At 46.1% G+C, this 25609-nt stretch overlaps 1 protein-coding gene across 1 annotated transcript in view; it reads left to right on the top strand.

Moving 5' to 3' along the window:
* The window catches only part of LOC141047911 (cytochrome P450 2B19-like), a 310299-nt gene that overhangs the window by 33400 nt on the left and 251290 nt on the right, over positions 1 to 25609 (top strand). Inside the window, exon 2 of the mRNA XM_073543231.1 lies at positions 25154 to 25335. Coding sequence (XP_073399332.1) covers positions 25159 to 25335 — 177 coding nt within the window. The 5' untranslated portion in view covers positions 25154 to 25158. The remainder of the gene's footprint in view (positions 1 to 25153; positions 25336 to 25609) is intronic.

The following is a 25609-nucleotide window of genomic DNA, read 5'->3' as shown; positions in this document are numbered from 1 at the left end:
GATTCCTCTACCTAGTGCCAGTCATTACACTGGTTACCCATCTACTCCAGAATCCAGTTGTGATGGTTACGTGTGACTGGACACACCGCCTCCAGCAGGGCGAATTTCTCTGACACACGTGACCCTGGATACACCGCCTCCAGTAGGGCAAACTTAAATAATATAACGTGCAGCCGGATACACCGTCTCCAGCAGGCGAATTTCAGTATTACACGTATAACTGGATACACCGCCTCCAGCAGGATGAATTTAAATAATAAAGGGAAACACCAGGGAAACCGACACAATGTAGGGCCCTGTGATAGGGAATGGGGACGTGGAGGCAACCTGCACTCCCCTGAGTCAGTGTCTCTACACTCCTGATGGTCCTTAGGCGGGTTCCGCACCCGGCGATGAGCAGGATACCTAAAAACCCTAGCTCGCCCTGCACCTAGCCCTTTCTAGTGAATTGGACAGTGCAGAAACTAATCCCACTAATGCACTAAAACACACATAAGGGAAGTCACAAACAGGGATAACACCACTTAGCTTTGCTCTGTTGCTATTGCTCCAAGCAACAGAGTACGACACCTAAGTTCAGCTTCACCCCTGAAGCTCGACACCTGAATTCAGCTTCCTCCTGAATCTATAACACCAGAGCTCCCCTGAGCTGCCAGGAACTCCTCTCTGTAGTTCCTTCCTCCACCACACTTGGTTGGAAATGAGCAATATCACCAACCGTGATTGCAACACCTGACACTCTTTTATAGGTCAGAGCAAGAGCAATCACACCTGCTTTATAATCACGTGCACTAAAGTAATCAGAGTGCAATGACCCTAACGGCCACCGGGGGCAAAACTAGAACTGAATCCATCACAGTGCAATGACCCTAATGGCCACCGGGGGCAAAACTAACTTTAATCCATGCAAAGAGAAAAGGTCGCACTCATCGAGATGGAAGTTTCACTGATTTATTGACATATCATGAACATGTCAAGTCGGGGGAGTGAAATAAGGAGTGCAAGAAAGGCTGACAACGGCCGTTTCGCGCTGCTCGAGCGCTTCAACGGGTCAAACAGTAGGGGGAAGTGCCGGGTTCATATGGAAATCACATCACTCCGTACCTCCTCCCTCCACAGCTGCTGTCTAAGTGACATTAGTGAATTAAAAACATGCTGAGATGCATTACAACATACAAAAGCATAAATACAACTTGCTGCACAAGCAGAAAAATGGTTACATCGAGAGATAAATTACAATGCATATTCATATATCAAAGACTACTGTTATTTTCATATGTCGAAAACTACTATTTTTTCCTTCTTTCTTTTTCTTATTCTTTCTTTCTCCCGCACATCATTTGAAGTCACACGGTAACAGCGGTGCCGTCCGCTTTTTATCTTGAGTTTTGTGAAAACTAACTTTAAGCACACAGCTTAAGGAAAAAGAAAGGTTACTTGTGTATTTATCTGTCATAACCCAACCTGGATCATGACAGTACCCTCCCTCAATGAGGGGCCTCTGGACCCTCAAGACTGCTCCTCATCAGGGAACCACCTACAGCGGGGACGCCCTGGTCCAGAGTTCACCCCAACAACTACCTGCACTTTAGGTTAATGCAGACAAGCACCGCTGGTATTGGCAAAGTATGTTCTGGAGGCACCACACATCTCCAAAGTGCCGACCTGGGGAACAAGTTGTGTATGTGCATGTTTGGGGGTATCTCCAGCTGCTAAGTCTCCGGGCCCGAGATAGCCGACACCAGATACGGCCGATCACCTGAGAATTCCAGAACCCTGCAACACACTTCCACTGGATGTTTTTGATGGCCACCCATACATGCTCGTTCACACTCAGGTCCGGACCTGAACATTATTGCCACACATTCGTTTGTCTCAATACGGTGAACTCTTTCTGGAACTGACAACAGAGGCGTCACCCTGTGTCACCACACTCACACCCCCGCAATTCACCAAGGGGTACACCAACCTCCAACCCCTACTACTACGAGGTCTGCGCCTCTCAGGGTTGGCTAATGGCGAGGATTGAGCCTTGCCCCTACTCTCCTGCAGCACCTCCACTGCTCTCACTGGAGAGGAAGGGGACGTTTGTAGAGAGACGGCAGAGACAGTAGCCCCTAGGCAGCAGCCCTCACATGACTGCTCCCAGCTGACTGCTTCCCTAGTCCGCCAACCTGAAACCAGGTTGTGTTTTTTAGACCAAGGGTGCCCACAACCATAGGTGCTGGATTTCCCTCCAAGACATAGTCTGACAGGGACTCATCATGATGTTCACTATACAGCACAATATCTTCTACGACTTGGTTTAACCCCCCCTGGCTCAGTGGGACAGAGTTAATGGCCTGGACGCTTATGGGTTTGTCCGGCGTCTCACCACTCAGACCATGAGTCTGGACAAACTGAGCATCCACCAGACTGACTTCTGCTCCATTGTTAACAAGCACCGGTATGCCCTCAGGTATCTCGCCAATCATCACCTCCGCTGACATAGTACCTTCTGAGGGCGAGGAGGAAATATACACTCCCAGGTCGTCTTCCTCCACACGACCAGGGGGGCACGGCTTCTCTGACAGTACAGAAGTTTCGGCGTGAGTGCCAAGGACTAAATCATTAGTCTGCTCACTACAGGGACGTGCCCCTTCACCTTGGGGAACACCAGGCAGCACCATGGGGACACCGACTCCACCCACCTGCCTGGGTGCATCCGCCTGTATAAGCAAGTCCTGCTCCCCAGCAGGGACTCCACGGCACATCCTCACCAAAGCCGTATATGGACCCTCTAGTTGAGGCAGAGGATAGGCCTAAGACCCATAATTCCACTGCAGGTGCTGCTGAAACACATCACTCAGCTCCTCACTAATCTCAGTGAGGGCCAGCAGCAACTGCTCACCGGTCTGCACTTGGCCCATGGCTCACCAGAGAAAAAAAAATGTTGCGGTTGGTGATAATGTGATGGTTACGTGTGACTGGACACACCGCCTCCAGCAGGGCAAATTTCTCTGACACACGTGACCCTGGATACACCGCCTCCAGTAGGGCGAATTTAAATAATATAATGTGCAGCCGGATACACTGCCTCCAGCAGGCGAATTTCAGAATTACACGTGTATCTGGATACACCGCCTCCAGCAGGGCGAATTTAAATAATAAAGAGAAACACCAAGGAAACCGATACAATGGAGGGCCCTGTGATAGGGAACGGGGACGTGGAGACCTCCTGCACTCCCCTGAGTCAGTGTCTCTACACTCCTGATGGCGGGTTCCGCACCCGGCGATGAGCAGGATACCTAAAAACCCTAGCTCGCCCTGCACCTAGCCCTTTCTAGTGAATTGGATGGTGCAGAAACTAATCCCACCACTGCACTAAAACACACATAAGGGAAGTCACAAACAGGGAAAACACCACTTAGCTTTGCTCTGTTGCTATTGCTCCAAGCAACAGAGTACGACACCAAAATTCAGCTTCACCCCTGAAGCTCGACACCTGAATTCAGCTTCCCCCTGAGTGCAATGACCCTAACGGCCACTGGGGGCAAAACTTGAACTGAAACCACCACAGTGCAATGACCCTAATGGCTACCGGAGGCAAAACTAACTTTAAGCACACAACTTAAGGAAAAGAAAGGTTAGTTGTGCATTTATCTGTCATAATCCAACCTGGATCATGACACCAGTACAATCTTATTACCCTCACCCACAAAGCTCTTCATGGCTCAGCACCACCCTACATCTCCTCCTTTGCTTCAGTATACCACCCTATCCGTACCCTCCGTTCTGCTGATGACCTGAGGTTAGCATCCTCAATAATCAGAACCTCCCACTCCCGTCTCCAAGACTTTACACGTGCTGCGCCAATTCTTTGGAATGCACTTCCCAGGTCAATACGATTAGTCCCCAATCCCCACAATTGTAAGCGTGCCCTGAAAACTCATTTATTCAGACTGGCCTACCGCCTCAACACATTAACCTAATGTATCCATGTGCGGCACAGCCAAAAGTTTTACCATAACCAGGTTCCCCGCATCATGTTCCCACATGCTTTATACATCCATTAGCCCTCTGTGTCTGCACTGTTACACACTTAACCCCTTAATGACCGCCAATACGTCTTTTAACTGACGTGAGATATAAGAGAATATCATCCCAATACAGGTGACAATCCAGTAGCTGTTGGCTGTACACTATAGCTGACAACTTGCTGCATCAGCCACGATCAGTGTTTGTGTGGCGCCCCTGAGGCTCAGTCGCCACAGAGGTACTGCACCTTCTCCTAAGGTGTAGTGCCCCACCATCCAGGTAAGGTGGGAACTCCTTTCCACGCTCCAACACCCACACCCCACACAGACAGGGTAGTTCTGCACAGCCACAAACGGCTCTATTCTTAGAGAGTAGCAGAGCACCTTTGGTGGTTCCCTGCTTGGAAAACTGGACGTGCTGGGAGGTGGGTGGAGTTAAGGCATATGAAAGATTGGGAAAGTGTAGGATTAGGGGTCAGTCCATCTGGAGTCAGATAGAAGGTCGGCGGAGTAGTAGGACACTCCGGGAGGAGTGAGGATCCCTGGAAGAAGGGATGGAAGAAGGAGTGCTGCAGCTGCCTCAGTGACCTGAGCCAGCTGGCACGGGAAAGGAGAAAGACGTAGAACTGTAACCTAAGTTTCCATAAGAAGAAGAGTCAAGTACGGAACGAAGGAGTAGAGAACAGAGAGGAGACGTGGGTTGGAAGAGGAACCCTGCCTATAGGTTCTCAGCGCAAGGCCGGGACCCGGTCCCTGAGGTTGTATGGACACTTATGGTTCTGCAGCAGACACCGGTGGAGTAGTTGGCTGTAAATGCACTACTCCCATCTAAGACTTGGGGCACAACAGCATCTGTATAGAGAGCCGGGACTCAGGAGAAGGGAGTCCCCGAAGCAGGCTAGAGCTGTCTGCCATACGAGTAGAGAACACATGAACATCTGTAAGGAGGAACTCCAGCGTAACTTAGTGCTAGGAGATCTTCACACTTAAGAGGCGCTATAGAGGAGACGTTCAGAAAGCTACATGTTGGCGGAGTGTTGGAGAGGAGCCTTCCATCTTGCCTAGGGGTTGACTGAGTCCCTGACCCGGAGGACACAGCACGGAGGCAGGCACCTGTGTGCCCTACCGACTGTGAGTAAAGCGTTGGAACTACAGGCCCTGGTGTCCTCTATTTATTCTTGCGCCAGCACACTCAGCACTGCTACATCTGGGTACCAGTTTCCACACCGCCTGTACCTCTCCTCATTCATTAATACTACACTGTCCTGGGGCTACAGCTTCACCTGTGGGGAACTACACCATCTATGCTGCAACACACCACCAGCCCCCGAGGATCTGCATGCAGCGTTGGCCTAACATCCCACTTGCCGAACACCACAGGTGGCGTCACGAACTATTACACTACAAACCGCAACTGCCATTAATTTGGGCGCCCAGGGCCACGGACCAGGTCACTGCTACTGTGACACCTTCCCCTGACCCGGGCCCGGTACTGAGTACCCCGCAGCCCTGGGAGGGCGACCCAACTTGGCATTACGAACAGAATGATGAGACCCGATGCCATCGGGTTCTGTGTGCCTGAAATTTGTTGGATTTTACACTTTTGAAAATGTGCAGAAGACCTAATTTAATAGACTGTAAAATGGACATTAAAAATGGCTGCTGGTGTGGAGAAGAAGGGCGTGAAGAGATGGGAGGTCCTAGGAAAAGACCGCGAAGAGTCTTGGGCCTCCCCTGCCTGAATTACTATGTGACAGCCACATGGCCCACCCCCCCCGAGGGGTTCATATACTGGCTTGGTATGGAGGCGCTGGAAGAAGACGCCGCCCCCGGAAGGAAGGGCAGAAGAAGCCAGTGGTGGGAAAAGGGCCGAGGCAGGAAGAAGAACGCTAAAATGCCATTTTGGAGAGAGAAGGAAGGAGGCCTGGAGAGCGCGCGGAGGTTGAGTCGGATCTCCCCGGCGCCATGGCTGAAGGCTCCGACCACATCTCCAAGATGAACCGCCGGCAGCTGGAGGATGAGATTGCCCAGCTGACGCACCGCCTGCAGCTGAGGCAGGAGGCCTTATGGAGGTTGAGCAGGCAGCCCGCCCAGGAGGGGCCTACACCACCGGCACCCTCGGACCCGATACCTTTCCAGTCGGTACCGGCTGTTACAGCTGCCAACCCGGTACTTGTTACCACTGAACTGGACTGTCCTCAGGCAGCGCCAATGTACACCTCTCCGCTGTCCATACGGCTGGTCGCGGCCTGCCCAGAGGAGTCACCGGAGGCCCCTGCGGACCCGGAGCTGCCATCTGCTCCACCGCCACCGACACCCAGACCCGCCATTCCAGTGGATGTCCCTGCAGCTGCCCACCGTCTCAAGCCTGAACCGGAACACCACCAGGAGGCCCCAGGTATGTCTGCAGTCCCTGCCCCTGGGAAGGCCCTGGGGTGTACACCCATGGCAGCGGCAGGACAAGTCATGCTGGACCTCGTGTGGGATCATGATGCCGATCAAAGGAGGGAAGAACCGGAACCTTTAACGGTGGTGCCGCAGGCGCCAGTGGGTAGAAGCAGGTCCCGGGAAGAGGAGGAGGAGGTTGAGGCCTATTGCCAGCAGACCCTCCGCCAGCTGGCAGCCGAGCAAAGAGAGCGAGAACAGCGGAGGCTGGCTGTGCTGGGCCCGGATCTGGATAGGAAGGAAAGGGCCCATGAAGGTCAATATGGTCCCCGGGACGCAGCTGGATGGGGACAGGTCCTCAATGTGAACCGTGAACAGGGGTTTGGGTTCATAGCAAACCCCCAGAGGATCTCAGACTTGTTTTTCAGACGGAGGGATGTAGAGTCTCACCTCCGGAAGGGACACCCAGCACGTGACCTGCAGCCAGGGGAGTGTATCACCTTTACCCGGCATGAGAGGCTACGCGGCTGGTACGCCCTGAACATACGCCGCATACCGGAGGACTTGTTGGCAACGTACCTGAAGGAGAAAGCGTGTGTTCCCCCAGCAGGAAAATCTATTGCTAAAATTGTGTTTTTACCAGTCACCACTTCTGCTGTACCCCAGGCAGCAGCTGAATCTCGGCGAGACCACCCAGAGCATCTCCCCTGGAAACAGTCCAAGTCAACAGTTTCCAGAACTCCAGGAGGGGATCAGCACTAGAACAAAAATCTCGTTACCCAAGAGGGTCCATTTGCACCGTTGTGCCTTTTTGTTTCCTATTTTTTGATTATCATGGTTTTGTTCTCTTAGAGTTGCCCTGTTTTACTGGCAGCGTTTACATTTGAACTGAGCGATCATGAACTTGGAGTGATCCAAAAACTTTGTTTTAAATAGTTGCGCCTCTTTCGGTGCCCTCTCTTGGTTTTACATAAAGGCACTTTGCGAAGATGATGTCTACCTCAAGGGACACTGCAAGAAATCCCGGCTGGGAGCAGTGTTCAGCACTTACAAGAATTTTTGAATGTTTTATTGTGAAGTATTTGATCATGTGTCTTATGATAGCTTTTACATAGAATTAGGAATGTTTTAAGGAAGAAATGAGAGATTTGAATAAAGAGTTGGAAATGTAAATAATAATTGTCACTCCGAGTAAAAGAGAAGAGTAGAGAATGTGCACTAGAGATGAGTAAGAAATGTGCAGATGAAGAGTACTGAAGTGATAGTGAGTAACAGATGATAGCACTTTGAATTTAGTATTGTGTGAAGAATTGCACCTTTGATTTAGCTAGATAGTTAATTAAGAATTGTTTGCAACGTTTAAGGAAAGTGCCTCTCATATTGGGAAGTTTAATATAGGAAATGTTTATTCAGCATTATAAAAATTTTTGTATGTTCCTGTACTGTCAACTTTGTTTACCTTGCAGCCCGCGGATGTGCTGTGTTTAACGGGGGGGTATGTAGCGCCCCTGAGGCTCAGTCACCACAGAGGTACTGCACCTTCTCCTAAGGTGTAGTGCCCCACCATCCAGGTAAGGTGGGAACTCCTTTCCACGCTCCAACACCCACACCCCACACATACAGGGTAGTTCTGCACAGCCACAAGCGGCTCTGTACTTAGAGAGTAGCAGAGCACCGTTGGTGGTTCCCTGCTTGGAACACTGGACGTGCTGGGAGGTGGGTGGAGTTAAGGCATATAAAATATTGGGAAAGTGTAGGATTAGGGGTCAGTCCATCTGGAGTCATATAGAAGGTCGGCGGAGTAGTAGGACACTCTGGGAGGAGTGAGGATCCCTGGAAGAAGGGATGGAGGAAGGAGTGCTGCAGCTGCCTCAGTGACCTGAGCCAGCTGGCACGGGAAAGGAGAGAAAGGAGAAAGACGTAGAACTGTAACCTAAGTTTCCATAAGAACGAGAGTCAAGTACGGAATGAAGGAGTAGAGAACAGAGAGGAGATGTGGGTTGGAAGAGGAACCCTGCCTATAGGTTCCCAGCGCAAGGCCGAGGCCCGGTCCCCGAGGTTGTATGGACACTTATGGTTCTGCAGCAGACATCGGTGGAGTAGTTGGCTGTAAATGCACTACTCCCATCTAAGACTTGGGGCACAACAGCATCTGTATAGAGAGTCGGGACTCAGGAGAAGGGAGTCCCCGAAGCAGGCTACAGCTATCTGCCATACGAGTAGAGAACACAGGAACATCTGTAAGGAGGAACTCCAGCGTAACTTAGTGCTAGGAGATCTTCACACTTAAGAGGTGCTATAGAGGAGACGTTCAGAAAGGTACATGTTGGCGGAGTGTTGGAGAGGAGCCTTCCATCTTGCCTGGGGGTTGACTGAGTCCCTGACCTGGAGGACACAGCACGGAGGCAGGCACCTGTGTGCCCTACCGACTGTGAGTAAAGCGTTGGAACTACAGGCCCTGGTGTCCTCTATTTATTCTTGCGCCAGCACACTCAGCACTGCTACATCTGGGTACCAGTTTCCAAACCGCATGTGCCTCTCCTCATTCATTAATACTACACTGTCCTGGGGCTACAGCTTCACCTGTGGGGAGCTACACCATCTATGCTGCAACACACCACCAGCCCCAGAGGATCTGCATGCAGCGTCAGCCTAACATCCCACTTGCCGAACACCACAGGTGGCGTCACGAACTATTACACTACAAACCGCAACCGCCATTGATTTTGGTGCCCAGGGCCATGGATCGGGTCACTGCTGCTGTGACACCTTCCCCTGACACCAGCCTGGTACCGAGTACCCCACAGCCCTGGGAGGGCGACCCATATGCACCATCCAAATCTTTTTAACCCCTTAGATGCTGCTGTCAATAGTGACAACATCATATAAATGGTTAACAGAGTGTGGGGGGCTTCCTCTTTTCCCCCATCCGCACCCTGAGATCATGATTATGTGGTCCTGATGATTGCCATGGCAATTCACGACCAAATAGCGGCCTTAGAGTTTGACGGCTGTTGTAACCTGTTCAGAAGTTAGCGGCATTTTGGAGGTAAAATGTGCATTTTCATTTCTGTCATGCCACTTTGCATTAATTCCTGAAAATCACCTGAAGGGTTAATAAACGACCTGACAGCAGTTTTCCAATATATAAGACCCCCAAAGGCACTTCAAAACTTGAAAAGGTCCCTAAAAAAAATAAATTTTGTAAATTTCCTTGACAAAATGAAAAATTACTGCTACATTAAACCTCCTAAAATTCTAACAAAATAAAATAACATTATACAAATGGTGCTGATGTAAAGCAGACATGTGATAAATGTTATTTATTTATGTTTTTGCGTGGTATGACTATCTTGATTAAAGGGGTAATCATTCAAAGTTTGAAAATTGCTATTTTTTTATCATTTTTTTCAAATTTCTGACATTTTTTATAAAAAAAAACCACATTGACCTAAATTTACCATTACCATAAAGTACAATGTGTCATGAAAAAACAATCTCAAAATCACTGGGATTTGATGAAGCATTCCAGAGTTATTACCACATAAAGTGACACTGGTCAGATTTCAAAAATTTGATTCCGTCACTAAGGGGTTAACATTATGGCTGGTCCATACAATCAGGGCAACTGTTACCACCCACCTTTTGTGTCTCTCTCTTTCCTCATAGACTGTAACCTTGCGAGCAGGGCCCTCACTCCTCTTGGTATCTGTTATGATCTTTGTGATTATTGTTATGCTGTAATGCTATTGTCTGTACAAGTCCCCTCCGAAATCTAAAGTGCTGCGGAATATGTCGGCGCTATAGAAATAAAATTTATTACTATTATTATTATTATAGTAGGAGGCAGTGGTCAACTGTGTCGAAGGCAGAGGACAGGTCTAGAAGCAGGAGTATAGAGAATTGTCCGTTCGCTTTGGCTGTAAGTAGGTTGTTAGTAATTTTGGTCAGGGCTGTCTCAGTGGAGTGATGATGAACTTGGCACTCAAATGTGTGAAAAATTAATTTCCATTTTATTGGCATCCAGATAACATGTATTCTAAACGTTTTCGGTCCAGCACAGGACCTTCGTCAGAGAATTGTCACAAGATTTACTGTTCAAAGATAAACATGAAAAAAACAGAAAATCAATTAGGTATCACATGATGCACAAGGAAAAATTTAGGCAGAGAGATAAAATAGATTACGTCAAACAAGCATTTATAGGAAACACCCGGAATTCAGGGGCTGTTTCACAAAGACACGTAACTCATAGCCCTTCTGCGATGATATATGTGAAACACGGTATTAAGGAAAAGAAACCAGCTATACGTATATTATCATTCTGGTGGTGGACTCGAGAGCAACAGAGTAAAGTTAAGTGGTGTTTCCCTGTTTGTGTTTTTCCTTAGTGTGTATTAGTACAGCGGTGGGGCCAGTGCCTGCGCCACCCAGCTCCCTAGGTAGGTGTAAGGTGAAAGGTATGCTAGGGTGACAGGTTCCTGATCGGCGCCTGTTGCGGAACCGGCATAGGGAACGTTAGGAGCATTAGGGACACTGACTCAGGGGAGTGCAGGAGGTCTCCACGTCCCCTTTCTCTATCGCAGGGCCCACCGTTGTAACTGTTTCCCCTTTCCCCGTGTCTTGTTGTTTTAGTTACCGGCCTGAGGGCCGTGTCACATAGGACAGTTTCACGTGCCGCGTCTTGTTGTTCCAGTTACCGGCCATGGGTCGCGTCACGCAGAATGGGTCATCGTGACAATATGCTTTCACTACATCGTGGAGCTAGACATTCCATTCTTCATTGTACAAATTCAAGCGCTTTGACACAGCGGTCTCGCGCTCCGATGTCTAAGATGCTATTTCTGGTGAGCTGGATTTTTCTATTGAAATTTTTTTATACCATAAATCCATGGTTGTACAACAAATCCATGTAGATGGCTAACCTACAATGTCCTCAGTCCACAAGTTCCCCATCTGAGATCTGAGATCTCCAAAACTCCATAGTTCATCCATCCATCCATCCCAGTTCGGATCGTCTCACATCGAAGTCACTCCAACCACTGACTGATTCAACCCCCTGTGTCAATTTCTCCCTCCCCCTTAAACATTATCCTTTAGCTCACAGAACAAAGCATATTCCATAACCTTAGGCTGATGTGAGACCCCTGTGGTGACAGCTCCCCTGGATCTATTATTCCCATCCACACAATGGGCCTAGGAGTGGGAGTACAATGGTGTGAACCTTGAGATACAGAGGCGATTGATATAGTGATTGCTTTACATTTAACTTTAGCAATCTACTGTCTGGCCTTAGGTATTGTGGTGTAGTGACCACTATGTCCGCTAGGGGGTGCTGTGTGGGTGTCCCAGGATGGGCCTACAGGCATATCCATTGTGGTAATGGGTATAGAATGCTGAATGATCGCTATGTATCCCAAGGTAGGTGGCCTTGAGATGCAGGCTCGAGTATTGATCAGCAGAGGTACTGCTGATGTTTCCGTTACAATGTGTCAGGGAAGCCTGTGTGTGGATGTGTGTAATAGGACCTTTAGTGAGGTCATAGCCATGTGATCACCTGTGGGTGTGGTTATGGACCATATAATGTACCTGAGGTCTGGTCACATGAGAGAGAGCGCATGGATCTGATTGGGCCATGTGGAAGTTCCTGGCAGGCCTAGGTGGAGGAAGGTGTGCTTCCTTCCTGAAGACCACATACTGAGGCTGCTGACCCGGTGAGGCCTACGTATGCTGGCTATATGTGAGGAGGGATAAGCCTCCTGTGCTTTGCTGAGGTTCCAGGACTGAGCCTGAAGTAACGGACATTTCTGTTTTTTGAGCCTAAGCTAAAGGCTATTTCTTTGTGACGCGCTATTGTGGTTTATGATGCAAATAAACCACATGAACTTTAAAGGAACCTGCCTCTTGATTGTCTCCCGCTGCACCTGAGCAAGTCGAATCCCTACAGTATACATAAGATCCAGCCTGCTTGTCTTCCTCTGCTTATTGTCACTGAATGGAACATTGATTCCGGAGGATGAACTGACAACGAAGGAAATCAATAACAAAGCACAGCAAGAAAATATCTAATAAAACGCAACAATATCGGTGCTCCGTGCTGGAAAAATTCTCTATCTCTTAGAGCTGTGGACTCGGCTCTATGTGCTTTTGTCCTATAGTCTTTAGTAAGCGGCCATATCCTCACAAAAGTCTCAAAGGCATATTTTCGGCGAGCCCAACAGTCTGGGCTGAAGTAAATGGGCGCTCTGTTCACTGCTTGATTGACACCGCGTCGCAGGTGACCACCATGCCGGAAGCTTACTTTAGACAACATTTCCCAGAAGTATCACGGCCAGAGTGGGGGACAAGTAATTAGATTGACAGCAGCCAACCAATTGCCTATTCTGGTCGCAGGGGTGATTTCGATCTAGATCAGAGTGTGCGGAAAGGATGTTGGCCATAAAGGAGTCATTTTAGTTTCAGGGAATGTCAGCTGTGGGCCCGTAATGACTCTCGGAGTGAATGCAGCACGGTGGCTCAGTGGATAGCACTGCAGCCTTGCAGCGCTGGAGTCCTGGGTTCGAATCCCACCAAGGACAACATCTGCAAGGAGTTTGTATGTTCTCCCCGTGTTTGCGTGGGTTTCCTCCGGGTACTCCGGTTTCCTCCCATATTCCAAAGACATACTGATAGGGAATTTATATTGTGAGCCCCATCGGGGACAGTGATGATAATGTGTGCAAACTGTAAAGCGCTGCGGAATATGTTAGCGCTATATAAAAATAAAGATTTATTATTTAATGTACTGTAAGAGATTGGACAGCTTCTGATCAATAAGCCACGGGAGCCCTTTTTGAACCAGTAGAGCCCCCGAACCCCTCAACGGAAGGTGTTCCAGAATCTGATCCAAGCTGCCCAAGCTCAAGAGATGTCGGGGGAAGCAAAAGTCTTGGAGAAGGTGATGGCTCCTGCAGCTGCGAAACTTACTCTACTGCCTGGCTAGACAGTGCTTACATTGCCAGTACGAGCTTGTAAAACCCATGAGGGAGTGGAAGTGCAAATAGAGCCGACATCAATGGATCAAGTGTCCCCTGGACTGCTAGTAGCTCGGACATTAGGCACAGTTCAAGACGGCAACGTTGTAGTATGGTGCATCAACCTGGGGAAAGACAGTCTCACCCTCCCACCTAAAAGTGAAGTGTCCCAGATCCTAGGAATGCCAGAGAAGTTAATGAGACCTGAAGCGGTACAACTGGCTGTCATGCGAGGAGCTCTCTGGACTCTAGCAGTTACAATGCCACCAGAACCCCCGCCTGGCAGCACGAAGGAGGGTCATAGTATCTTAGAGCAGATGCGGCCTGAATTGACAGGACTAGTCCTACCACCACCCCTGACCCGCTGACCTCCACCGTGGTCCTAGTACCTTCAATGGTGGACAACACCAGCGGGGCATTGGAGGACTCCCATACTGCTGCACCTAATTGTGAATCCTCTATATACATTGCCCCCCCTGAAACATTCCAGGGTCCTCTGAATGACGAACTTGGGGATTTCTCTCAGTTCACTACCCATGATGATCTTCCCTCCTCTCAATCATCTGCAAATTCTGTGTCTTTCTTCACCCTGCCACCCTCTCTGAGTTCAAATATTCCTTTATTACCTGTCATTGAGACAGTGGAAGCCACTAGTCTACTTATTACCAATTTGACAAATCCGCCAAGTATGACTGGGACACATGGTATCAATTATTACCCACAATTATACTCCCCATGTATCCACCCGGACTAATAATGCCTATCGTCAAATATATAGCACATCCACAAAAGAAAGATGATTAGAAGGCTCTTTTACTAATGTAAGAAAGACTTTATTTTTAGAACCACGTAAAAATATTACACATCACCAATTAGAGGAATAAGGGGAAATATACATGCACATATGTATAATGTGATTACACACATAAAATGATGCACACATCCAGTATATGGAGAAAAATGGCTGCTAGTATGTCACCAATTATATAGCTATCATAATATGGCAATTATCCAAAAAAATGTATCAACCTCAGGAACAAACAATTACTTGGTTAATAATGATATAACCATATACCAAAATTGATTCTCTCCAATTTGATAACTGTGGTTGTATAGAATCATAGAATCATAGAATCGTAGAGTTGGAAGGGACCTCCTGGGCCATCTGGTCCAACCCCCTGCTCAAAGCAGGATTCGCTAAATCATCCCAGTCAGATGTCTGTCCAGCCTATGTTTGATGACATCCATTGAAGGAGAACTCACCACTTCTCGTGGCAGCCTGTTCCACTCATTGATCACTCTAACTGTCAAAAAGTTTTTTCTAATATCTAATCTGTGTCTCCTCCCATTCAGTTTCATCCCATTGCTTCTAGTCTTTCCTTGTGCAAATGAGAATAAAGTTGATCCTTCTACAATGTGACAGCCCTTTAGATATTTGTAGACAGCTATTAAGTCTCCTCTCAGTCTTCTCTTTTGCAAACTAAACAATCCCAAATCCTGCAACCTTTCCTCATAAGGAGACCGGTCACCATTCTGGTTGCTCTTTTCTGAACTTGCTCCAGTTTGTTGATGTCTTTTTTAAAATGTGGTGCCCAAAACTAGACACAATATTCCAGATGAGGTCTGACCAAAGAGGAGTAGAGGGAAATAATGACTTCACGTGATCTAGACTGTATGCTTCTGTTAATACATCCTAGAATTGCATTTGCTTTTTTTGCTGCTGCATCACACTGTTAACTCATATTCAGTCTGTGATCTATTAGTATACCCAAGCCTTTTTCACATGTGCTGTTGCTTAGGCCTATTCCTCCCATTCTGTATATGCTTTTTTCATTTTTATTGCCCAGATGTAGTACTTTGCATTTTTCCCTGTTAAAAACCATTCTGTTAGTTGCTGCCCACTTCTCCAGTTTATTTATATCTTTTTGAATCCTCTCTCTCTCTTCTCTAGTATTAGCTATCCCTCCTAGCTTTGTGTCATCAGCAAATTTAATCAGTTTACCCTCAATTCCTTCATCTAAATCGTTGATAAAGATGTTGAACAATACAGGGCCCAGGACAGAGCCCTGTGGTACCCCACTTGAGACATTCTTCCAACTGGATGTGCAGCCATTTACGACCACTCTTTGGGTCCGATCACTAAGCCAGTTATGAATCCACCTAACAGTTGCCTTGTCCATTCCATACTTAGTCATTTTTTCAATAAGGATTGTATGAGATACTTTGTCAAATGCTTTGCTGAAGTCAAGATATACTATATCTACAGCATTTCCTTGATCCACCCAATCAGTGATTCCATCATAGAAGGAAATTAAGTTAGTCTGACATGACTTACTAGTTACAAACCCATGCTGACTCTGTTTAATCACTTCATTCTTTTCCAGGTACTGACATACATGTTGTTTAATAATTTGTTCAAAGATCTTTCCTGGTATAGAAGTCAGACTCACCGGCCTATAGTTGCCTAGGTCCACCTTCTTCCCCTTTTTGAAGATAGGAACAACATTTGCTCTTCTCCAGTCTTCTGGGACTTCTCCTGTTCTCCAAGAATTTTCAAAGATTATGGAGAGGGGTTCAAAAATTTCTTCTGCTATCTCCTTCAGTACTCTGAGGTGTAATTCATCTGGACCTGGAGACTTGAATTCATTTAGGTTAGCTAAGTGTTTCCTCACTATCTTTCTGTTTATAGATATCCTGGATTCTTCTATTCCCTTAATAGGACAGTGAAGAACAGTTGATGTCACATTTCCTTTCTGAGAGAAAACAGATGCAAAATAGGAATTTAAAAGTTCGGCCTTCTCAACATCCTGTCTTACCATTTAATCATTTTCATCCTGTAAAAATCCTATAGCATCTTTGACTTTTCTTTTACTTTTGACATATCCCCAAAATCCTTTATTATTGCTTTTGACATCTCTTGCAAGCCTCAATTCATTGTCAGCTTTAACTAATCTGATTTGTGCCCTGCAGGTTCTGCAGACAGCATTATATTCTTCTTTAGATATGCCTCCCTCTTTCCATTTTATAAACATTTTTTTCTTCCTTTTTAGCATGTGCTTAAGTTCTGTGTTCATCCATTCTGGTTTCCTTAAATGCTTCCTATTCTTCCCTCTTTTCGGAATTGTTAACAATTGTGCTTTGAGAATTTCATTTTTCAAGATTTTCCATCCTTCCTGGACATTTTTGTCTTTAAGGAAATCCAGCCATTGGATCCCTCCAATTCTCTTTCTGAATCCCTTAAAATCTGCCTTTCTGAAATCTAACCTTGACGTCTGAGTCTTCACAGGTCTTCCTCCTCTAGTTATCCAAAACTCTAAAATAGCATGGTCGCTACCTCCTAGGGTCCCAGCCACTTTTACCTCCTCAACCATTTCCTCCCTGTTTATAAGGATTAGATCCAAGGTAGCAGTTCCCCTTGTTTTCTCCCCTACCTTTTGGAAGATAAAGTTGTCAGCAAGAGAGGATAAGAATTTCCTTGACCTGTTAGTTTTGCCTGAGAGAGATTCCCAACAAATGTCTGGATAGTTGAAATCTCCCATGACAACTATGTCATATTTTTGGGAGAACTTGGCCATTTGATGCATAAAGAGTTCATCCATATCTTCAGCTTGCACAGGCGGCCTGTAGTAAATGCCTACAATGGTGTCCTTTCCATTGTTCTGTCCTTGTATTCTTACCCAAACAGTTTCCACAGAACTCCCAGTCTCTGAAGCTTCAATCTCTGTGCAGATATACGCGTTTCTAACATACAATGCGACACCCCCTCCTCGTTTATCAAGTCTGTTTCTTGCAAATAAGTTGTATCCTTCTAGTCTTGTATTCCAATCATGTGTATCGTCCCACCAAGTTTCAGTGATTTCAATGACATCATATTTCTTTTCCTGTGTTAGTAGTTCCAATTCTCCTTGTTTGTTGCCCATGCTTTGTGCATTAGTATAGAAACATTTTAGTTTGTGATTGTTTTCTCTTTCTCCAATATTTTTATTAATTAGATTCTTTTGTCTTTGTTCTTCCTTTCCACTTCTAATAGCAGAGTTCTCAATAGCATTTGTCAGGTGTATGGCTTTTTCTGGTCTTTTGCTTCCCTTCCCATGTTGTTCTAGTTTAAAGCTCTCCTTACAAGTGTAGCAAGGCGACTTCCAAATACATGTTTTCCAGTCTTCGTAAGGTGCACCCCATCTCTAGCAAGTAGTCCATCGTAAAGGTAACTCACTCCGTGATCCAGAAATCCAAATCGTTGCTGACGGCACCATCGACGTAGCCAGTTGTTCACCTGCAGAATCTTATTCCACCTCCTTGTTCCATGGCCATCCACTGGGAGGATGGAAGAGAAGACCACCTGCGCTCCCAGTTCTTTCACTTTCTTGCCTAAGTCTTCAAAGTCTCTGCAGATGGTTTCCAGGTCGTTTCTTGCGGTGTCATTCGTCCCCACATGTAGTAGCAGGAATGGGTAGTCATCTGTAGGTCTGAAGAGTCCTGATATCCTGTCAGACACATCTTTAATTTTTGCACCTGGAAGACAGCACATTTCTCATGAGGTTATATCCGGTCTGCAGATAGCGGCCTCTGTTCCTCTCAACAGGGAATCCCCCATGACCACCACTCTCCGTTTCTTCTTCACAACATTTTACTATATAGTCTCACATGATATTACATAGTAAAAAAAAACATATTAGAGATGTCTATCTATATTAAGCATCCACCACTAAAAATGTGGCTATTATAATGAGCATACATTGCCACTACCTGAAACTGTACATTTGTGGGACGATGCATAGATACAGCCACACATCCTGACTAATCACCTGTTTCACTACCTACATTACCGCCAAAAATGGCCACTATTTGAGTAGGGAACAAAGTCCATTGTGTAATAATTACCGGCAGTGGTGGTCAGGAGGTACTCCGATAGCGCGTCCGCCCCGACGCACGTTTCGGACCCGCCTTCTTCAAGGGGCCCTTATTCCTCTAATTGGTGATGTGTAATATTTTAACGTGGTTCTAAAAATAAAGTCTTTCTTATATTAGTAAAAGAGCCATCTAATCATCTTTCTTTTGTGGATGTGTTATTACCAACTTGGAGGACTCGGCACATTAGTATTAATATCCTTCATTAATAATATCCTTCATCCGTTAAAAACCCCCTCTCTACCCAGGCTCCGTCCACTTCCACAGCCACCTTGGGTAATAATAATAAAAACAAGATTACTCATTTTTTTCAGGTAGCCCTAGGCCTCGCATCAAAAATAAAAAGGAAAAGAGAAGGAGAGGATGTAGAGGGGATGGAAAATTGAGGTTTAAGATCAAATCCAAAGGTAATAAAATCAACCCTAAACCAGGGGGTGAAATAGCTAAATCTAATATTTTTAATTTATCGGAATATGTACTCTCTGCCCCTGAAATATCTTTGCTGGAACGCAGCCTTTCATTTTGTCCTGATGCCCCTCTTAGTACTTCATCATAAAGGCCCACACGTTGAAACTTTTCAGCAACTTATATTGAAAGAACAGCGCTCTCTACCTCCTGGTCCAAAAAAAAAACCCCGAACCTTAGTCCCGCTGAAAAAACTGCGCTCCAATCTCTTAGAGCGAATAAAGATATAATTATTAGAAATGTTGATAAAGGGGGCGGAGTGGTGATTATGGACAGAGACCGTTACAACAATGAGGGCTTCAGGCTTCTGAATGATTCCGAATATTATGATTAACTTGCCCACGACCCCTCACCCTCTATCTTTTCGGAATATATTAAAGTCATAAAAGAGGCAAGATCGCTTGGGATTCTTAATTTGAAGGAGTATAGATTTCTTAATATTTCTAAATTCAGATTACCCTTCTTTTATTTCCTACCCAAGGTCCACAAAGACACTGTAAACCCCCCAGGTCGCCCTATTATATCAGGGGTTAAGTCAATCATCTGCAATCTTTCTCACTACGTGGACCTATTTTTACAGAAGTATGTTTTAACTCTACCTTCCTATCTTAAAGATTCCTTTCATCTAATCGATCTTTTACTTTCCTTATCCACCTTTACCAATTGTCTCCTGATAACCCTTGATGTGCAGGCCCTGTATACGAATATCCGTCATGATTTGGGGTTAGAAGCAATCCAACAATTTCTTTCGAATGATGATTCTCTACCCCATTCACAGAAAGAATTTCTAAAGCAGGCCATTCTTTTTGTTCTTCATAACAATGTCTTCTCTTTCGAGAGTACTTGCTACCGTCAGGTGAGGGGCTGCGCGATGGGGACGAGATTTGCCCCCAGTTATTCCAATCTGTTTATGGGGGTTTTTGAGTCTACATTCATCACGCAGTCCCCACTGGCGGTAGGCAAGATAGCACTTTATAGACGTTTCATTGATGACTTGTTCATCATTTGGACCGGCTCGGAATCAGAAGCAATTGAATTCGCCCAGTCCCTGAACCATAATACTTGGGGTCTCACGTTTTCTTCTAATATGTCCACTACAGGTATCCAATTTTTGGATTTAATGATCAATGTTGATCAAAATGGTAAAATTTCAACATCAACTCATTTTAAAAGTGTAGATGTTAACAGCTACCTTAATCTCCCTAAATGGATTTTGAATATTCCCTATGGGCAATATTGGAGAGTCCGTAAGAATTGTACCAATAACTGTGATTTTTTAAAAGAGGCAAAAATTCTAGAGGACAGGTTCATTGACAAGGGTTACCCCAAAAAAACTATTGAAGGACGCCTTTACTAAAGCCAACAACTTCTCACAGAAGGACTGTATTGAGAAAATTAGAAATAGAAGTGTAGATAAAACTGCCCCACAAAAGAAGGCTGAACCTGCGGATTTTGGAAGATGGGGCCTGATTACTACCTTTAATCCGTCTCACACTTGCATACGCAATCTAATAAAAAAAAATTGGTTTATTTTGAAAGGTGATCCTATTCTATCAAACCATATACCGGCGCAACCTATGACAATCTTTAGGAAAAATCGGACCCTCCGTAACTTTGTGGCTCCAAGCAACACATCCATCAGACATCCATCCCTACCAACCACATTTGGTTCACATAACCCAGGGTGCTTTGTCTGCAGAACCCCCAAATGCCTCTGTTGCACATCCATTCTGAATGGAGTGCAACATTTTAAATCTCGCACTATCGGTTCATCTTTTAAAATCAATAGCCACATCAACTGTCAGTCAAATTACGTCATTTACCAAATTGAATGTGACTGTGGGCTGCAATATGTGGGCAGAACTATTCAATCTATGCATAATAGACTGAATAAACACTGCCAAAATATCAAAAACGGGTATCTGTTGCATAGCTTATCTAAACAACTTTTGCTTGCACATAATAAGAATCCAAGTGCGTTGAAACTTACAATTATTGAGCATATTAGAGATGACGTCATTAGCCGCTATGAGAGTTTAATCAGGAGGGAAAGTTTTTGGATTTTTAAATTAGGGACACTAGCACCAGAGGGGTTAAATCTCACAATCGAGAAACCCTTCTGACACTCTTCTTTTACTGCACCCACCGTGCTGCTTTCAATATATTTTACCTTAATTTTTATTGTTTCTAGTTATATTAATTGTTTATTGTGCTTATTATGTATTTTTTATCTATATCCTATTTAATTATTTGTTTTTATTTTATGTACTATGTTTTTAAATTGTCATGATGTATTAACTACTAGCCATTTTCCATTGGCTAACGTCCCTTTAAGTACCTGCATCCCCATGTGATCTGTACTGCCACCTGAGGAAGACAGATTGATCTGTTGAAACGCGTTGTGGATAATAAAAAGAAGACCTTTAATTACTCTTTCCATTCTTTGCGCTCCTTTCTGACCGGGTTTTAACTCAGAACTGAATTGACAGGACTATCACCCCAGCAGGCGCAGCAAGTGGAAGATGTGCTAGAGCGTTATCAAGAGGTCTTTGCCCGACATGAGAGTGACTTCAGTTGCACTCAGACCATCGCTCATGAAATCCCTATGGAGTGTGCCGTGCCAGTTCAGGAAAGATACTGACAGATACCTCTCCAGATGTACAAAGAACTGAAAGAGATTTTAGATCACATATTGCAGAGTGGAGTGATGCGAGAAAGTCAGAGTCCGTGGGCAGCCCCTATTGCTCTCGTCCGAAAAAAAAGATGGGACTTTACGTTTCTGTGCCTGTATGGTGCGAGACTCCTATCATTGCCAAGAATTGAGGAGTCTTCATTGGCCTGGGGACAGGCGAAGTACTTTTCTTCCCTTGATCTGGTCAGCGGGTACTGGCAGGTGCCCGTTCCCATGGTTGAACATGACCGGCCAAAAACGGCGTTTGTATTGCCCATGGGACTATTTTAAGTACAGCCCTATGCCCTTTGGCCTGACTAATGCTCCCGGGACGTTCCCGGGAATTTCCAGCTCTTGATGGAGAGATGCCTGGGGGATTTGAATTTCGAGGCCACACTGATCTATCTTGACGATATCATCGTCTATGAGCCCATCTTTGAAGAACACCTCCGGCGGCTGGAACAAGGGCTAAGTCAGTTACAGAGCCACGGCCTGAAGGTGAAGCCAGAAAAATGTCATCTCTTTCACAAACAGAATATTTGAGGCATGTTGAGTCCAGTGAAGGGGAAAAACCTGCTCATGAGAAAGTGGTGGCTGTGCAAAAGTGGCCCACCCCCACGACGGTGAAAGACGTACGGGCCTTCCTGGGGCTTACTGGGTACTACCAAAGGTTTGTGAAAAATTTCATCCACATACCCAACCCATTGCTGGAGCTGCTAAAGGGAGTGCCGACCAGCTCAAAGTACCAAACCATTCAGTGGGGAAGCCGTCAAGAAGAAGCCTTTTGAGCTTTGAAAATGGACCTGATGGAGGCCCCAATACTCGCCTATGCAGATTTCTCACAGCCCTTCATTCTCCATACCGATGTAAGTTTACATGGTCTGGGGGACGTCCTGTCACAAATGCAAGTGGAGAAAGAACGAGTGATAGCTTATGCGAGCCTGTCTCTTCACGACTCGTAACGGAACCGAGCCAATTAAAGCTCTTTCAAGTTGGAACTGCTGGCGCTGGTGTGGGCGGCAACAGAGACGTTTGAGGTGTGGCAGTAGGGATAGCGTATTACAGGCATCTAGTCAGGGACTGTTGCCATATAAATTCTAAGAGTGTTGCTTTTTTCCATGCACTCATTGATGATTCATGTTTCTTATAGTGATCTGTACTCAGAAATTCATCAAAGCAGGCATTGTTACTTGCATTCCTCCAGAGTTTGTCGCTGCCACTTACAAGAAAATATATTTTCAGGGCTAGATGAAATCCTTTCTTTATTCTACAATAATACCTTATCTGCAATTCGTTTGCGTCGAAGTGTGACACTAGTTATAGCGTATGACAGGCATCTATTCAGGGACTATTGCCTTATAAATTCTAAGCCTTGCTGCTGTTTTCTTCCATGCACGCGTTGACTGATTCGTGTGTTTTACAGTGATCTGTACTCAGAAATTCATTAAAGCAGGCAAAATTAACTGATCTAATGTGTACATTCACAGTTTCTCTGTAGCATCTGTATGTAAGAGATAGTGGTGGGAGACTTTACGCTACTGGAGCTGGAATTACCACTTCTGAACTCTCCAGTTCTTTGTTTCCATCTATTTTTGGGTGCTTTCTCAAGTATGCTTGGGGTCATTGCTGGAACATCCATGACCTAGGATGAAAACCCAGCTTTCTGACCCCAGGCACTACATTGCCACCCAAATTCCTTTCATGATGCCTTGCACACAGTCAAGGCTCCAGCTGCCAGAGGCAGCAAAACAACCCCAAAATATCTTTGAACCTCCACCATATTTGACTGTAACTACTGTGCTCTTCTATTTGTAGCCTCATTCTATTTACAGCAAACAGTAAAATGATGTGTTCTACAAAAAAAACACACAAAAAAACTCTATCTTGGTCTCATCTGTCCACAAGAAGCCTGGTGGCCCTCTGACAATAGTAAGAGCCACCTGCTGGCCTTCTATAAATTGTGAGGGCTGCCTGCTGGCCCTCCAAGCTTCAAACTTTACAGTATTAATACGAAAAAGAAAATTTGCCCACCTCAGATGGATAAATTATATTTTAGTGCTCACTCATCGCTAATGACTTTCTATTTCCTCAAAGTTCAAATTAATACCGAAACAATAAGCAACCTTGTTAGCGTGGGTGGTCAGGAGCCGGAAACTCCATTAGTGGACCCTCTAGACCGTGGCACCGAGGGGCCCCGGGCGAGCTGCCAGATGGAACCGACCCCTATATTGGGACCGTTAGGAGCAAGCCCAGGGGTTCAGGTACCACGATAGCTGGTACCGAGAGGGGCTTCTCAGGATGGACTGGAGTAGGAGTGCGGGACTGAAGTGTAGACTGTAAGGCTGGAACGTGGAGAGATGGCAGGAGCGGAACACAGGAGACAGGACTGGAGTAGGACTGTAGAAGTGTGGATAGCTGGATGGAGCAGGAACACCGAAGGCAGGACTGGAGTAGGATGGAACAGGAACCCAGGAACAGGACTGGAGTGGGATGGAACAGGAATGCTGGAGCAGAGCAGGAGGGAACAGTAACTGGACTGGAGCAGGAACACAGGAACCGGACTGGAGTAGGATGGAGCAGGAACGCTGGAGCAGAGCAGGAGCAGGAGGGAACAGGAACACTGGAGCAGGACTGAGAATACTGCAGGGAACACGCGTGACAGGGCTGCGAGGCTGCTGCAGGAAACACCGCGGACGAAACCGAGAGGCTGTAGAGAGCATAGGAGGAAGCAGGGCCCAGTGTGCAAGGTAACACAACGATCAGGCACCTCCCTCAGGGGGAAGCGGCCTGATATGGTCCCGTCTGGTCTGCCATTGGTCCGAAGGTGCTTCCGGGTCAGGGCACAGCCGGAGCACAAGAAGCAGAAGGGAGGCGCGGCCGTGGCCTACGGTGCATGCGCATTGCATGCAGGGATGGCGTCGGCCGCGAGCCCGTCAGAGGTGACCGCCGTGGCCGTCGGGTGGAGAGAGGCTGCAGCGTGGGAGTGGAGGCCGGCTGCGGCATGGGAGCGGAGGCCGCGGGTGAGTATGACGGAGCGGTGTAACAAACCCAATACAATGCTTATGGCTTTATGGATATAAGGACGATTTTGCTTTAATTCTGAATTCCATCTATCGATTTACAAGATTCTAGCTTTAATATATCATGCAAAATGTGTTGATTGGTCAGTCCGCTTGTCAGTCTTGACTAGCAGTATAAACAGAAGAGCATGTGGCCGACTCCACCCTAAGAAAATGCCAGTATTCTGGGAAACGCGCATCAGGGGCACATGTCCCACTTGTATATGAGATTTTAATGCGGATCAGACAATATGAAATTATACAAACCGGGTTAATTAGCTCAGGATATCTACATGCGCTCCAGTACCGACACAGCCTGACACAGGGCACAGTGTCTATTTGAGGACTTCCGTGCACTGGCGTGGTCACGCTCATGGAGATACCACACCTTACAGCTCGCACAACTTCTAGCATAGTATCTAACGCTAGTTACCTACAGGATTGATACGCCTTTAACATCATGCCGCTATCTGTATAAATTGGGGTGGCTCTACAATAGAATGTGTTATTTCTGTAGGCTTAAGAATTTGAATTCAGGAATTCAAAATCATTAGAAATGGCTCGTTTCATAAATGAACCTGATAACTTTTGAAAATATGTAAAACATTGTAATCATATCCTTGTTTCTATTCACAGGAGCCATGGAGCTGTCCACCATCCTCGCTCTTTCTCTCATCTTTCTCCTCACCATCTACATTTTCCTGTCCTGGTCCAAACAGCATCGATACGGGTCACTGCCTCCTGGACCTGCCCCAATTCCTCTACTGGGTAACCCTCAATTCATATATTTAAAAACAGCTGCCAAGACTTTCCCAGAGGTGAGTGTTCACAAAGAGGTGCAGTGCAGTGTGTACATGGTAATCAGTCAAGATGGGGTGCAGAGCGTACATTAATGAGAACAAAAATGAACTTTTTTAAATTTACCAAATGGCTGCAATGAAACAAAGAGTGAAAAATGTAAAGGGGTCAGAATACTTTCTGTGCCCACTGTATATATACTGCTCAAAAAAATAAAGGGAAAACTTAAACAACACAATGTAACTCCAAGTCAATCACACTTTTATGAAATCAACCTGTCCAGTTATGAAGAAG

This window comes from Dendrobates tinctorius, unplaced genomic scaffold, assembly GCF_039654945.1.
Source record: "Dendrobates tinctorius isolate UK_male_01 unplaced genomic scaffold, ASM3965494v1 ptg000130l, whole genome shotgun sequence".
In the NCBI taxonomy this organism is placed as follows: domain Eukaryota; kingdom Metazoa; phylum Chordata; class Amphibia; order Anura; family Dendrobatidae; genus Dendrobates; species Dendrobates tinctorius.
Note: the sequence above shows the minus strand (reverse complement) of the source record. Positions and strands in the feature narration are given on the sequence as shown.